The sequence below is a fragment of the Theobroma cacao genome, chromosome 5 (genome assembly GCF_053813885.1).
Source record: "Theobroma cacao isolate CCN51 chromosome 5, ASM5381388v1, whole genome shotgun sequence".
In the NCBI taxonomy this organism is placed as follows: domain Eukaryota; kingdom Viridiplantae; phylum Streptophyta; class Magnoliopsida; order Malvales; family Malvaceae; genus Theobroma; species Theobroma cacao.
The window spans coordinates 29,962,190-29,978,892 of NC_142643.1; the positions used below are offsets into that span (position 1 = coordinate 29,962,190).

Consider the following 16,703-nt stretch of genomic DNA (forward strand, 5'->3'; position numbering starts at 1 on the left):
CAATGGTGAAAGTATTGTGGAAGAATGCTCGAATGGAGGAAATGACTTGGGAAGTAGAGCATCAGATGAGGAACCAATACCCGCATCTATTTGTCGAATCTGGTAAGTGAAATTTTGAGGTCAAAATTTTATTTTAAGGGGGGTAGAATTGTAAAACCCGACCCTATAAATACATGTCATGATATACATGCACTGAGTAGCATGTTATTATGCTAGGAAAGCACCTAAGAAAAGACGAAACCCGATATCGTACCTAACGGTACATTTGAGTTGATTTAACCTCGAACTAGTTCAAATAGGAATTGTAGGATGAAATTTAATATTTTATAGTCCAAGAATGACTAAAAATGATTGTTCGGAGTTCGAGGGTTCATTTGGGGTAAAATTGAAAATTTTGATGTTCAAGGGTAAAATCGTCATTTTACCACCTAAGATAATAATTTGATCATGGAGTGAAATTTTTGACCAAGATTAACTATTTGGAGTATAATTTAATGATAGGAAGTGAAAAAGCTTAATTTTGGTGATTTTTATAGTATAGGGGCAAAATCGTAATTTTACCATCCACTGACAAAATTTGAGATTTTGAGAGAATTTAGATCAAATTTGACAAATTGGAGAATGGTATGAGTATAAGGGATGAAAAATATGTCTATGGGCAATTTTTCAGTTTTTTAGGCAAAAATGTAATTTTTCACTTTTACTGGGGCAAAAGTGTAAATTTCAAAAATTACTCCACCGAGACTTTGGATAAGTCTGAGAATTTTATCTAAGCTATGGATATGTGGGACAAGTGTATGGTGAAAATTTGGAAACAAATGGATGAAATTTTAAAAATTGGTCAATGGGAAAGTGACACGTGGCATTTTTTAATAAAATAATATTATTTTAATGAAAAGTCAGCCCATTTAAATCCCATTTTAAGTGCTGGCCAGCTATAAGGAAGAACAAGAGAGGAAATAGAGAGGAAAGGAAGAAAAAAAAAGAAAAACCAAAGAGAAACAAGAAAATTCAAAGGGGAATTCGCGGTTTTCGACCATTTACGCGTCTAACGGTAAGATTTTTCGATTTTAGCTTGATTTCTACCTTTCCTATGCCTTTATTTCCATTTAGCATGCTTGAGGAGAGAGATCAAAAATTGATATCAAGGGCTGGACGAAATTCTAGGAGAGAGAAATTGAAATTTTTAGGTTTTGATTTTTAGTTAAATTGATAGTTTTAGTTAGTTAAATGTGTTTAGAAATTAAATTGGGCAAGAAATCATTAAATTTTCACAATACCCACTCTTGGGTGGATGCTCAATGTTGTACAATGATGATGAATTGATTTTATTCTAAGGGAAATGAAGAGAAAATGATGAAAAACGATTAAACGTGATAGAAAAACAAAGTAGAAAATTAACCGAGTTAATGTTCCATTTTTGGCCTAATTTTTCAAGGAAGGGAGTGAGCTTATTTTGTTGTTTTTAGAAGGTTATTGGCTGATATTTAATGGTTAGAAATGTTGGAGAGAGAATGAGATGATTTAGAGCTAAAATGGAGCGCGTTAGCAATTTATCGGGCAAAGTGCCAAAAATAGGTTAATACCGCGTTTAAGCCGTTTTAGGCTATTGCATTTCATACCATGCATTAGTATAGGATTTAAGTTAATTATATAGTGATTTAGCATCAATGTGATGAATTGTGTAAATTTTTGTAATATGTCTAAGAGGAGAGCCTTCCGAAAAAGATAAAGAAGTCGTACCCGACGAGTAGTGATCGGGGCGCTTAGAAAGCTTTTAGTTTGTACAAACGGTGAGTAAACTTATTATTATTGTAAATTATCTAGAGTTTATTTTTAAATGCCCTTTATGTATTTTATGAAATGAAAACGAGATTAAAATGGGATTTTTTGATGTTTTAGGAATAAATGTGACAAATAAAAATATGTTGTATTGATTATGAAATTGAGTAATTGGAGGCTGCAAATTGACTTGAAAAATATATATTTTCCTAGGAATGGCTTATGAGAAATGAGTATATGTGGCTATATTTTGTGAGTGCATTGGGAAATTTATGTAAGTTGTTTTTACTATGCAGGCTGGATAAATAAATAAAAGCTACGTTATACTGTCGAAATTTTATTAAAATTGGTGGGTTAGTCACTGTAGTGACGGGTTTTCGTGGACTGCCTATTAGAGGGGCACGGTAAACCCAGTTATATAGTTACTCCGGTTGCAGAGGCGAGGAGGGTAACTCCCGGGGTAGTATTAGAGCTCATTTCACGTCGAACCCCCACGTGAATGTGTAACTCGGCCAACGCTAAGGAACGGCTGGTTTTAAAAATAAAAATGTGTTTCACGTGTGAATATTTTAACACCCTTGGCGGACTCGGTTAGATGCCTCGGCCAAGGTATCCCCGAGGATTAGTTTTGGCTTGAGCCTTGTTTTAATAAAAGACATAAGCCTTAACAACTGTTTTGGTAAATTACAAATATTTTATGGTTTAAGAAATAAATTGAAAACATTATGAAATGGGTTGAAATTTGTTGTTTAAACTTGCCTCCATTTTACTCGCCTTTAGATATTTATGATAATGTCTGTTTACTCATTGAGATTTTATAATCTCACCACCCTCCTTTCCACCCATTTCAGGTTCAGTATAAACTGTAGATAGCTGATCTCATCGAGGACTACCATTGGATCTGCATTTTCCAAACCGTAGGTTCACAGTCCTATTTACTTTTGTTTATTCGGGGGCCCTCTTGTTATTGTAAATTAAATTAAATATTTTGGCTTACTGTATTTCAGTATGTATAAATTTATTTAGCTTTTACGCTATAAAAATTATTCACGTATAACTCTATAAATATTGTTTTATAAGAAAATAAAATATTTCCCTTAATATTTCTTTTATTTTCTTATTATATTCAAATAACCGTAGTTTCGTTTTAAATGAAGATTTTAGACTTTTAAACTCATTTTGAATATGAATTATGTGTTTTGTACTTGTATATTATGTTTTAGCCAGTTTCGAAATTTTTGAGAAAAAAATGACCAAAATACCCCTGTGTGGAAAAAATTTTATTTTGATTGTTTTTGAACTAAAATAGTGTATATTCTCTAAAAACTCGATATTTAATAACGATTGCTCACAGGAAAGGAAAGAAACTGATATGTAAGCCTTGCGGGGTTTCGGTTGGCATTCCGGATAATGACTGTCAATCGGGACGTCGCGGCGATTGTCATGGGCCTGAGGGAGGTTTCGGGTCGTGACAGTATGCATGATGATGTATGTATATATATATGTTATAGAAAGTTTATAAAAATAATTATGATTATGTTGTATGTTGGCATTGTTAATTGCTCCCAAATTGCTTTTCATTTCAGCAAGAAAATGACTTTTTAATGTAACAATACCCGTTTTAACTAAATTACTCTATTTCTCATTGCAGCGAGAATGAATCTCACTGCAATGAGAAACTCTCGGGTTGGGGGGGTTTACACTGGCCTGGTTCTCTCTACAGCGAGAAACTCTCGGGTGGTTCCAAAATTTTGGTATAGTGTTTTCACTTTGACAAAGATTTTGACTACCTTTCAGTTAGAACTGGGTAAAGTGGTAAACATCAAAGTTGTAGCCCAGCCTCTTAGCTTTCTAATGACCTTAAAACCATATCAATTGGACTTCTGTAGTGAGAGATATTCTTGAAATCCCGAAGTATATGAAAATAGAGAATGCCTTTTCGCTACAGCTAGAAAACCCTCTGTTGCTTGTATTGCTTGGTCATTGCTGAAATTTTCATTCTATTCAACTTAAAGGTTTATCATGGATCTTGTAACATTAAAAGATTAAACATTCAAAGTTTGAAATGAGGGCTTTTAACGAAAAATTAGACTAAATTGCATGGTTTTATCGTAAATGCATCATGTTTTCTAAAACATTCCTTATCGTTGCTTGTTCCCTTCTTATGTTCACTTACTAAGTTTATACTCACTCTTTTAAATTGCATGTTTTCATATCCGTAGATAGTTGGGACCGAGATTAAGGCGTCCACTTGCATTCACTCTTGGTAGGTATCATGGCATTCGATAGCTGTACCCTCACCAAAGTCACTCCGCTGGTCGTCAAAAGTCTTTTATATGAGTACATGTACATTAAATGTAAATTGCTAGGAATCACTTGCCAACGATGTGTGGATAGTTTGAAATGATGGTGCCATTATGAGATGGCTATGAATAACCTTATTTTGAGATCATACAAATGTAAATTTTTGGTATCGATGTTGTATTATGAAAATACGTCTAGTTGCAAATTACAAATGGTGGTCTAGTAATGGTGATGAAAAATTGATGGGATAGTGAACGAGATTACGTAAAGAGGATTGCTTGGGCTTAATGAGCTACGTCTACTGGGCCCATGCGCCGGTCATGGCCCAAAATTTGGGTCGTGACATATTTGTTGATTATAGTTGTTGAGAAAATACTGTTCATGGAGGTGAACTTTGTTAGTAAGGACATCAATAGCTAAACATGATTTTTCTGAATTATTATTACCACCTTAGACTTCTCTTCTTTTTTTTGGGTTCTCCTCCATTATTAGGGTTAAGAGTTCCACTAGTCGACTCACTGCTTTCTTTCATCTCTCATTTTTTTTATTTGATTCAATTTTTTTCTCTTGATTTTATTTATTTATTATTATTCAATAAAAAATTATTTATGAATTATCTGTTACTTATAAATTATTTTTGAAACTTTTTTTTATGATTTATTGTTAATTATAAACTTTATGTTATATAAAAATCCTTTTAATATTTTCAAAAATTTATTTTAAATTGATAAAAAATAAAATTAATTTTTTTTTATTTTGAACAAAGAAATTTGTGATTAATAAAAGTTATTTATTAAATACCCTTTATGGTAATTTTAACTAAAATTAGAGTTTATATAAGTTGTTTTGCCAAACAACTTATCTATAAAAAAGAGCTTATAAAAAGTAAATTTATCAAACAATTTTAGCTTAATTTTAAAAGCTATTATTTTTTATAAGAGTTTTATAATAGTTTTTAAGTTAAAAAAAATCAGGCCAAACATACTATAAGAATTTAATAAGTCACACACATTAATGATTTCAACATTAGAATGAAAAATTGGGGATTGAGTTAGACTTACTTGGTGAAGTATAGACTTTGAGACTTAATTGAATGAGTTCAACTTGTCAAGGTAATTCATAGAAGGATTAGAATTAACTTATTTCCTTATAAATAAATTGCTTATACTACACTTTAAAGGCATAAGAGAAACACCATTGAGCTATAAAACCCCGAGAGGCAATTGAGAATTGTGAGGAGAGATTTAAGCAACCACAAGTCTTCCTTAACCTTGAGAGTTGTCGACATTGAGTGGATTTCCCTAAGTATCAATTTTTGAAACTCCTATCTTTGGGAATTAATAGTTTTTCTTTTTTTTTCCTCCTCTTTTTTTTTCCTTGGGAAATGAGAAACCTTCATTGCCTCTTTTTATCTAGCACAAAGCTTAACAACAAAAGCAAACCCTAAATCACTCTTGGTGTTATTCCACTTGTAGTCTTTTTGGATCACTATCAGAGACTAAACACTTGGACAGTATGAGATTTGCTGACAACTTAAGCTTTATGGGGGAAAATAATGAGATACCTCTTGATTTCAACATCAAAGGCTTTAATTAAGGTATTAAATCTTCTATCAACTAGTTAGGATTTATCTATATTAAACAACCAATGTTGATTTTACTAGTGAGAAAAGTTTTAAATTTTCACTGTGCATGTAAACTGATTTGCATGGCTTTTCCCAAAATGGTGCATAAAAGATCTCAAAACCTTAGATATTTTAGTCTTCTGATTTTGACATCCAAGGTTCAGAGATATAAAAATCTTCTCTCTTAGATAGGTTTTTTATATTAAACAACCAAAAATTAATCTTACTAATGAGAAAAGTTTCAAATTCCAATTGTATTTTGTAATTTGATTGCATGGCTTTTCCTAACATAATTATTATTTATATTTTAAAATAAGTAAATCAACTCAAAATGTATTTGCATTGAAATTACTATTTTATTGTATTTAATTTTGTTCTATAACGTAAAAAATTATATAAAAGAAGCTCAATTGGGTAAACAGTGATTTTAAAAAATGAAAGGTGGGCCAAGTAATTAGGTTAGACATAAAAATTATAGAAATTAGAGAAGGTTTGAAAACAATTTGGAAAGAGAGGCTAAGGCAGTGATTTTGTCGGTAAACATGATTATGTTTATATTGTACTTTAGTTATAAATAATATCTACACATGTAAAACAAAGAAAAAAATTAAAAAAATTATATTTATTAATGGAGTTGAAGATTATAAGTCATAAATTGAAAAAATAATTATTTTTATTTAAATTGTAAACATATTCTTTAATAATATAGTTTTAGATAAAATATGTAATTTTCGTATTAATTTATTAATTAAAAATTAAAAAACACTCAACATGCTAAAATTAAAATGAGAATTCTATTTTTTAGTATTTTTTTTGTTTAAAATCTAAATCTTAAAGATTGAAATTCATAAAAAATAATTTTTCATATTTCAATTAAAAAAAAGAATAAAAGAATTTTCATAATTAATTAGAATTAAATTTATCAAAAACATATTAATTATATCGTATAATTCATTTGTATCGTAACATATATGTCGCATAGCGTATTATATACTTTTAATATTTAATCAAATACGATATAACTATCTATGCATATTGTATAATATTAATCATTATTATTATTATTATAGGTCGATATACTGTCACTAACAAAGATAAAGAATTAGTGACATAGTGACATAAGTTCAACAATATAGTGAGCTTGAAGTTTGAAGAACAGCTAGAGCCCTAGAAGCCCACGTGCACCCAAACCCCCACTGTGCATTTTCTTCAGCTACTTCACTCACCCTTCAAGGCTCAACATCCACCGTCTGACCATAATCCTCATCGGAGCGTAGATGCTCTAGAAGGTACTCGATCTTCGCTCACAGATCGAACACGCCATTTTTTAGTAGTAGTAATGGGTAAATATCGACTGCAATTGTGGTGCACAGCTTATTATACAACTGCATGGACCGATATAGTTAGTGGCTGAGTGCGCAGTGGGTCCCTTTTTTAAACTCCTTTGCTGTCTGTCATGTTGTGTTTCCTTATCATTGATCAGAGCAGTTCCACTCGCACTCTGGAGAGAGTCCACTCACGGTCTTACCAATTTCAGAAAATTGTGATTTTTTTTATCTTTTTCTTTTTTTACATAATATTTAAAAATTTTAAATAGATTATTATTTTTATTACAATTAATTAATTTTTATATTTTTATTTTAAATTAAATAAATTTTTATAATTAATAATTAATTAAATATTATTAATCAAAATATCACTTATTATATAATAAAAATATTTTTATTTATTTTATTCTCACATTTGCCTGCATAGTGTAAACTGAAAATTAACACTGACTATTGATGATACTTAAATGTCATAGGGGTACCCTCAAATTCTTCACTGTTGTCACTTATGTGTGCGTGCGTGAAGATTCAAATTCCTCGGTTGCATCTTAACCTGCACCCTCGTCACAGCAGATAACAAGCAATACACTTTGTGGGGGGGAGAGAGAGAGAGGGGAAAAAGCCATCGCTGATCAATCATAAAATAATGTCCCAAAACACAGCCAATCCCATCACCACACCCAAACAAAAGCAGAAGCCAAAGCCTGAGAGAGAAAGATTTATAAATGCTGAGGAAACTTAACTAGTACTTCAAACCCAAAACATGAGAAACCCAGCCACAGCAACAACGCCGGCGACAAAAATAACGACGACAACGACAAGAAACAACAGCGGAGCCAAGACTCCCTGCTGCATCAAGGTAGGGCTGAAGAGGGGGCCATGGACCCCAGAAGAGGATGAGTTATTGGCCAGTTACATCAAGAGGGAAGGTGAAGGACGGTGGAGGACTCTGCCGAAGCGGGCGGGGCTCCTGCGTTGCGGCAAAAGCTGTCGCCTCCGTTGGATGAACTATCTCCGACCCTCCGTGAAACGAGGGCAGATCGCCCCTGATGAGGAGGATCTCATTCTGCGCCTTCATCGCCTTCTGGGCAATCGGTAGTTCAACATTTCCCTGCACATTTGAATATGAATTTATGTTGTATTTTGGGCTTCGTCTCGAATTCTGGTATATCAGCTCAGTTGGGTGACCTTTTCTTCTCTGTTCCTTTCTATATTAGCTAGGGTTTCCAAGCGAATATGATCAAGTGTTGTAGATTTAGGGTTTCAATGTTTTTTCCAAGCTTTCAAGTAGGTTTTTTTTTTTTTTTCTTTTGGGAAATCCAGATCAGACGTACTCATCAAAACTGATGAGCAACTTTCTCTTTCGAAAGGGTTTTCCATTTCTTTCTGCATTCACTACTTAAATGAATATCGTTAAGAAGCAGCTCTAAATTCTCTCTCCATCTTTATCTTTATCTTTCATAGTCTATCAATGAATTATCTTCTCTCGCTACTGCAGTGCAACAGAAACACTTATTACTTTGTTTTCGATGGTCTTTCTAACTGGGCTTTTCGGGCAGATGGTCACTCATAGCTGGAAGAATCCCAGGGCGTACAGACAATGAGATAAAGAACTACTGGAACACTCACCTGAGTAAGAAGTTGATCAACCAAGGAATAGATCCAAGAACCCACAAGCCTTTAAACCCTCAACAGTCACCAAGCGATCTCAAAGCTTCTTCTTCCTCCAAGGCAAACCGTGGGGGTGCTACAATCCCTAAGCCAAATAATCCTGCTTCTTCCAGCTTGGAAGAGACTAGTAGCGGTCAAATCACCGCTCACAAAGAAAATGAGTATTTCCAGAGCAATAATACTCTTCATCACTATCAAACTGAGACAGCAATGGCCCATGGATTCACCAGTCTGCTTAATTGCGAGGATTCTGGAATAGAAATGAGAAGCAACAAAAACCAAGGGATAAGCAATGAGGAAGATGAGGATATCAATTACTGCACTGATGATGTCTTCTCCTCCTTTCTGAATTCATTGATAAACGAAGAAGCTTTCGCCAACCAGAATCAAATGCAACAGCAGACCAATGTGACTGCACAAGCCGATGCATTGGTTTCAGTTACTGCAACAACTTTTGGCCTTGTCCAAGGCTGGGAATCTCCCATCATGTCTTCAAATTTCAACCAAAATGACCCCAATAGGGTTAAAGATCATCTCAACTAGCGTCTTCTGAAGCGTCAGCTTTCATTATGAAATTGCAGCTGATTAGCTTGATATAGTATTGTAGGGTTTGGTTTTTTTATTTTATTTTTTTATTTCTGTGTATGTTATATTCTCTATTCTTGTTCCACTTAGTCATCCTATTATTTCCATTTTGTTGTGTTTGCAGATATATATGTATCACTGTAAGCTAAGATATAAGTGGAGCAATGTATTGATACAAACTTGTGTCATTGTGTGTGATATGTATTTTCGTTTACGTAATTAAAATATCTAAGCTTATTTCATAAAATTCCTTTCATTTGTTAACTTCAGCTTAATTATTTCTTGACTTCTCCTTCCATCAATTATCTACAGCCTTGATTGTTCCACTAATGGCAAAGTTTCAAGAGGTGAAATACATCAGACATTTTGTTAATTTAATTAGCAATTATAATGGATTAGGAGATAACGAAAGACAAATGCACCCAACGATGCAGTAGAGTATTTTTAAGTAGCTCATATATAATCATGTAGAACATTACCGAGGAGGAAAGAAACACATGTAAGTTGCATTAATTGCAACATATGCTGTGTGTTACGGTGGAGACTTATGGTTGTGGTGATGACTTTGTTTCATATATGCTTTATGCTTATGGCGTGAGTTGTCTGCAAACTTAATTATAGGATGCAAATTTAGCTTTTATGCGTATTTATGTCGATAGAATATTACTGGGTTTTCATCTATATGGTCTGTTTTGATCATACTTTTGGTTCTAGTTGAAGTTTTGTATAAGTTTCTATGATACTTAATAAAATAACTAGATTGGATTAAGAAAAAAGTTGCAACATATGTTGTAGGTGTAAATTTACGAATGAGATGAATTATGTCTCGGAGAAGAATTTTAACACATATGTTTTGATGTTCTAGCTAGCTAGATGCAAGTGTCATGTCAAGTGTTTTTAAAAAAATAAGTAAGATGCTCCAATTTCACATTGGAGATGTAGAAGGATTTTGAAAAGTTTATGGACGTGAGCATTGTAGTTAGCCTTTTGGAAAGGGAGTAATAGTCTTGTAATAAAGTGATGTTAGAACAGACCTAAAAAAGTAGTTGAATTGAGTGGAAGAGAATGTCATGCCAAGTATTTCAACAAAAGTAGACAAGGTGTTTCAATCCTACATTGAGCAAGTAGGAAACTTTTAAAAAACACATAATTTTTGGGAGAGAGAATAATAGTCTCATGACACAAAGACAGCGTACATGCTATTTTCTTAGCTTCTCATTATCCTTGAGTCATATTGGCTTGGATTTGTTTTTCTTTTTATGATGCACTTAAGGGTTTTCACCTTTTATCCTTTGAGTGCCGTAGCTTTAATAAGAAAAAATTATGCATAGAAGAATATGGCTAATGGGGTTGTAGTGACTTTGGCGAGTTTTGGGCAAGATTCTGATGAATATCACAAACTTGGAAAGAACAACATACAATCATACTGCTAAGCTACTGAGATGTTCAATAGTCAAAGTTAAACAGGAAATACGGTTGCATCAATAACCTACATCATAATGTTGTGTTCTTTGCCCGTATGTGTATGATTTATCTACAAAATGTCCTCAACTCATTACTATATATATATTCAATATTTGATTACTCAGGAATTATTTTTGGTATATATACATAACTGTCTGGTATTGTGCTACTGTAGAGTACATTACTTCTACACGTCGAGAGAATTGACTGAAGACAAAGTAAATTGTTTGTAGTAGAATATTGGCGACTAGAGCTATAACATATTTGACTGTAGGACAAGCTAAGTTTTGATTTCTCAAGAGCTTGCAATCCATTATCTTACAAGTTTCTGCTTAATTTTTTGTGGATGCTTACGTTACGTGTGAATTGTTAAGGAGCAGTTTGAAAATGTCATCTTATATATCTTGGTATAATTGGTTCGAGTCCACCAGTATCATATGTTATCTGCCATTGTTTTCTCTAATGCAAGACTTTGTTTAATGGATGGCATAATGATGAGTAGACATCTATCTAGCTAGATGTCAAACTAAGGGGTAAGGCTCATGATGATAGCCAAATAATTTGCAAGTACACAACAGTGAACACTCTTGAACATTTTTAGTGATTAGTAGTATCTGAAAGAGTGAAGCATTACCAAAAGGCTAAAAGACACTTGGTTTGGTCACTTAACTGCATAGTACGTAAGTACATAGAATTTTAATGCAGTAAAACAAGAGCCTGGTTTGTGTAAATATAGCCCAAGTATTCTTCGAACACTAATTTCTTCCATCAAAAAGGTGTGTATATACATAGCACCAAGTCGTTGTTAAGATTTTCCTAGTCTAGACATTTACGATCCTTCTTAACACTTGTTGCCTCATTAAAATTCATTTCGTTTTGACCCAAAGTTTCAATGATCTTGTAAAGATGTTGCCAATATATTTTTCTTTTAGTGTGATGAAGGAAAAATGGCTCCTTGTTGTTAGTGCTACTCTTTGGTCAATTTGGTTAGCAAGAAATGATTTGCTATTTACTGCAAAGGAATGGATAAGAAAGAAGTGGTGTGAGAGCTAAATATTGGATTAATGTCTTAGAGAAGGATATTGTCGTGGATGAGGTAGGTTGGTGGACAATGCCGTGGCTTTCCAGTAGACCACTTATCGGTAAGGACTCGAAAAGGGCTGTTTGCATCCCTCCAAGAGATGATGAGCTGAAGCTCAACGTGGATGGCTTGATTAGAGGAAAGGTAGGTCTGGCCAGGTGTGGTGGTGTTCTTAGAGATAAAGATGGGAATGTGGTGGGGATTCTCTTTGGAATAATCCAACAATGCACAAGTCTTGGCTATATCAGGACAGCTCTTGACTTGTTCATCATATCCTCCTAGGGAGGCTTAAAGTCTCTGGTTATCTAATATATACAACTCTAGTGTGGCTCTCTCATGGGTAAACAACACAACAACTAGACCTTTCGCGTCGTACCTTTTAAGGAAGCAAACACTTGTGCAGAATCTTGTGTTTGTGTTTGTTCATCACATTAAGGTCTTGTATTTGTCTGTTGTATATTTTGTTCTGTAAGGGGTGACAAGGAGCTTGTTGGTATTTCCAATATGTTGCAGCCTAAGGGGTTCATGTCTATATATGAGGTGATTTGTTTCTTTTTTTTTTTTCTTAAGCTTCTATGAGGTGTTTTGTATCATTCATTTGAGAATTGTAAGTCTCCTAAACAGCCTATATAAGTCTTATAAATTTGAGAATTACCTAAGTCGTATATATATTTTATGGTAAATCCTAGTTCCACAGTCTTATGTCAAGGTAGTAAAGTGTTCTAAATCAGTAATAGATACTACTTTTGTTCTATTTTCTTTGTTTTTATCTGATTTTCATAACATTTAAAAGAAAAAGTGGGCTTTAATTAGTATATTTTGTATTAAGAATTTTACATATTTTTATAAGATTGATGTTTAACAATTTTCAACATCAAAAAAATGAAAAATAAATTCACAATATATATATATATATATATATATATATATATATATATATATAAGAGTATATGAAATGTTTGATAGCGCAATCAAGCAGTATGTAAGTAAACAATCATAACTAGTTGTCAAGGGAACCAACTTACTTGTACTATAAGGCCTCATGAGTTGGATATCTACAGTATACTTGTTGTTGTATTATAGCTGCTTCCTCCTCATTCCTGAATTTGATCACAAATATTTTCATACATTAAGTTCTATATATCTATATAAATAAATAAACTAAATGTAAATATTTTTTCTCTATCAATTATCTCAAAAAGTTGAATAAGTTACATAAATAACTATATGAAATCCGATAACTCTAACAAATTGCATCCAATCAAGAAAAAAAAAATAACGTAACTATCGCATAAATTATCATATAAATTATCACATCAATCAAAATAAAAAACTTCAAGCTTTTAGGTGTCTTTTTCATCTAAAAATTTTTCAAAAAATATACCTACAGCGTATAACCGTTTATATGACAACTATTATTTTTTTCTATCATTAGGTTGGATGGAATCTGTTAAAATAACCAGATCATTTTATAATATAACTAGCAAATTTTAATGACCTATTTGGGACAACTTAAAACGCTATGGTCAAAATAAGAATTTTGTGAAACTTCAATGACCATTGGTGTAATTTACTCCAAAAGAAAGCATCTTTATATTGAGAACTTGATTTGGGGCAGGCAAGGCCTTCTGCGGCTCAGCCTGGTTTCAAGTTAATTAGGGCTTAAGCCCTCAGACTAGACTCACAGGTGGGCTTCTGTTAGGCATGTGGCCCATTTTGAGTATTCCTACCTTCTTCACAACAAGCGCCCGACCCAAGTGTTGTGCTTGCATTTTTACTTTGTTCTACACTAAGCTAAAGTTTTTTTTTATTATTATTATTATTAAAGAAAGAGAGATTTAAACTTTGCTCTTTAAGTAAGGATTATATATTAATCAATAAACTAAATGCTTGAGTGCTACACTAAGTTAAAGTTAATAGTTAAACTAACTAGATAAACACGTGATTGTTTAATTGAATTTGAACCAATAAAAATAAGTATATAAATTTTTTCATATAAATGAAATGAATGTTAGAGAATATAGGTGTATACGTTACCGATGACACTGATTTATCCACAAAGAAAAGTTTTACATTTGGATTGACAAGAATTTAATTTGTATTATTTATATATATAAGCAAAGGTTAGACTACAGTTGCGATCATAAAGAATATAAACATGAAGTTAGGTTGACTCAACACCCAAAATATATATAAATATATCTGACCCTCAACTAGTCTTAAACTACCAGTCTTTGAGATTGGTAGCTGGTTGAATCGTGGTATCCAAAGTTTGTATGGTTTGACCTCTTATTTCTCTCAATTTTTTCTATCTATTCTTCCACTCTAAACGAACCGTTCCACATTTCCACTTTAATTCAAAAAACAACCATAAGTCCTAACAGTCAACCCTTGTCCCTATACTATTCAAAGTATATATAAATAATGTGGTTGCATGAGATATATATATATATATATATATATAAAGGATCTCCTAATAAATAATAAATAGACTTGCGAATTTATCATGTCTGACATATAGATTTAGGAATGAAAGGAAATTATTCTCCTCCGCGCCCACCCCCAAAAAAAAAAAAAAACATGCTGAGAAAAGTTTTAATCAGTCCAATAATTATATCTCATGTTCAACTTCTAGCTTTTTCTTCCATGTAAAATCAATTTAACCAGACAAATATCACATCCGTCTCATAATCATGTTTTATATTTTTTTGGTAATTATAACCTAAACCTTTTTGCTTCGACTACATCAAATCATATCATATATCATTGTGCATCACAAAATATAATAATTAAAAATGTTGGCAGTTTAATCTACTTCCTAATTACCCATCCCCATGCATGCATTTACCATATTTATAAGTTTTCACAACCTACTCTTCTTATTTCCTTTCCTATATTTATTGAAATTAAATTTTCTCACACTAATTTAAGAGCATATTACACACTGACATATGATTTCCTATCTGGTATATGGATACTTCTTTCTTACTACATTTTTATTGAAAGATTATTATCATATACACCACGTCGATAATAAAATTTTAAATTTCACAAAAAAAAAAAAATTTAACACATATACAATAACTAAATGTATAAAAATATTAAAATTTTAAAACCCCACAGCAATTTATATTTTAACTTGAGATTTAAAGTGAGGCTGCAAATAGAGTTTCTAACCTTGAGTCTTGGTGATATTCATATACTCTTGTCTTGTACCAAGATATAATGTTATAACATAACTATATAATGTTGGAGAGTAGAATAGTTATATTCAGTATTCATTATCTTCCCCCACCCTTTCTATACGCAATAAATATATAAGGAAATAGGATTATTACTAGTTCTATTATTCAAACCTACCCTTCTCGATCATCTCTCTCCATTTTCTTGAAAATCACAAATGCAAATAGGGAATTCCTAAACTGGAATTGTTAAAAGCTCTGCATATGCAGCTGCACTACGTATTGGTTTGGCAACATTAGGTACAGTCTCTGTCAACGATTCAACCTTGAACGTATAGCACAACTGAGAAACACTAGGAAAGATATGATCATGCTGTAATCGAGATGGAGACATTAACGTATGGTGCTATACTTTTTATATGGGAACAAAAGGCCCTATAAGTTTCATTGTTGTTCCGATCTTAAACAATATTTTGCAGTTTTTGCATCAACATAACTCTAAGAACAACACTAATGCAGATAACAAGAGGCCTGGAAAGCCTCTCGAGTGGGAAGTCTATCAGGCCTGACCGGTTAAAGGAATGTTAGGTGTTGGTTTTTACGAAGAAAAACAGAGCGACAAGCACCCAACTAGTACAAGTTTTGTAAAAAATATTTGACATTATATATGTAATCTCCAACAAATTAATTCAGCAACCACAATGTTATTCACATATTGTAACCATACCAAACAGATGGAGTCTTTAAAAGGAAAACGAATGACTTAAGTCTAACCTGAAAACTTTGTGCTGGAAGAGTCGTCCAAGGCGGTTCCTGCTTTCCTGAGCAGAATGCATTGGCATGATATTGGTGAAACGATGATAAAAAAAAATGGGGTCAAGAAGATCTTTGCAATGTAGACTTAGAATAAAGCAGAAAAGAAAAGAGTATGAGAACAGAAGAAGAGATTCTGAAGTTCTTTTGTATCAGAAAAAAAGAAGCAGACTTAATAGTTATTTATGTGACCACTCATGCTTTGTATAGACTTATGAAAAAAATATGAATGAATAAGGTGTACGTAAGGATAGAAAGGACAGGTGTAGGTTTCATGTTGGACGATTGGAGATATTTGTGCCCAATTGAGAGAGGTAAAATGGGCATGAGCCTTCAAGTTGAAGGGTACGTGTGGGATTGAATGGTAGATTTTGATTTTGAGAAAACCGGTTGAGCAGGTTGTTTGGGGCCGTCGGTGTGGACCAACCAAACGTTCTAACCAGCAAAACAAAAAGGGTCTGAAAATGTTAGACAGGAGCATCACCAACCTTTCTTTTGTGCTTTCCAAGACTAATAAGTACCACTTGATCTTACTATGTTTTATTATTATTATTACTCTCAAACTCCACAACGGTCCCGTCAGACGGAGAGCGTATCTAGCAATTGGGCCCAAACCACTTTTGGTTCGTGGGGGGATGGGTGACGTTGTTATTATTGGGTTGGAACTCTCGAAGCAACAAGTGCATGGTCAAAGAGAAGTGAAAAATGCATATTGCTAGGGGATGATGATCATATGCATGATATATTGCCTAAAAAAGTCTTTTTCTTTTAAGAAAAGACGTCACTTTACCGTATTAAAAACATATATCTTCTTTGCGAATAAGTTACAAAATAGTGATGGAATCCAGATTATTCGTTATGAGAAAGAT

General features: G+C 32.9%; 1 protein-coding gene and 1 long non-coding RNA gene across 2 annotated transcripts; one reads left to right on the top strand and one right to left on the bottom strand.

The window, feature by feature from the left end:
- Positions 1–7,646: 7,646 nt before the first annotated feature.
- LOC18598704 (uncharacterized) lies at positions 7,647–16,015 on the bottom strand. Its single transcript, XR_001928194.2, has 4 exons — positions 15,796–16,015; positions 12,865–12,939; positions 8,668–9,270; positions 7,647–8,149 (listed from the first exon to the last, which is right to left on the bottom strand). It is a non-coding gene; the product is annotated as an uncharacterized LOC18598704 (long non-coding RNA).
- On the top strand, positions 7,802–9,541 carry LOC18598703 (transcription repressor MYB5-like). The gene is made up of 2 exons (XM_007028344.3): positions 7,802–8,133; positions 8,598–9,541. Exons 1-2 carry the CDS (start codon positions 7,802–7,804, stop codon positions 9,250–9,252), a joined length of 987 nt encoding a protein of 328 aa, XP_007028406.3. The 3' UTR covers positions 9,253–9,541.
- Positions 16,016–16,703: the final 688 nt, after the last annotated feature.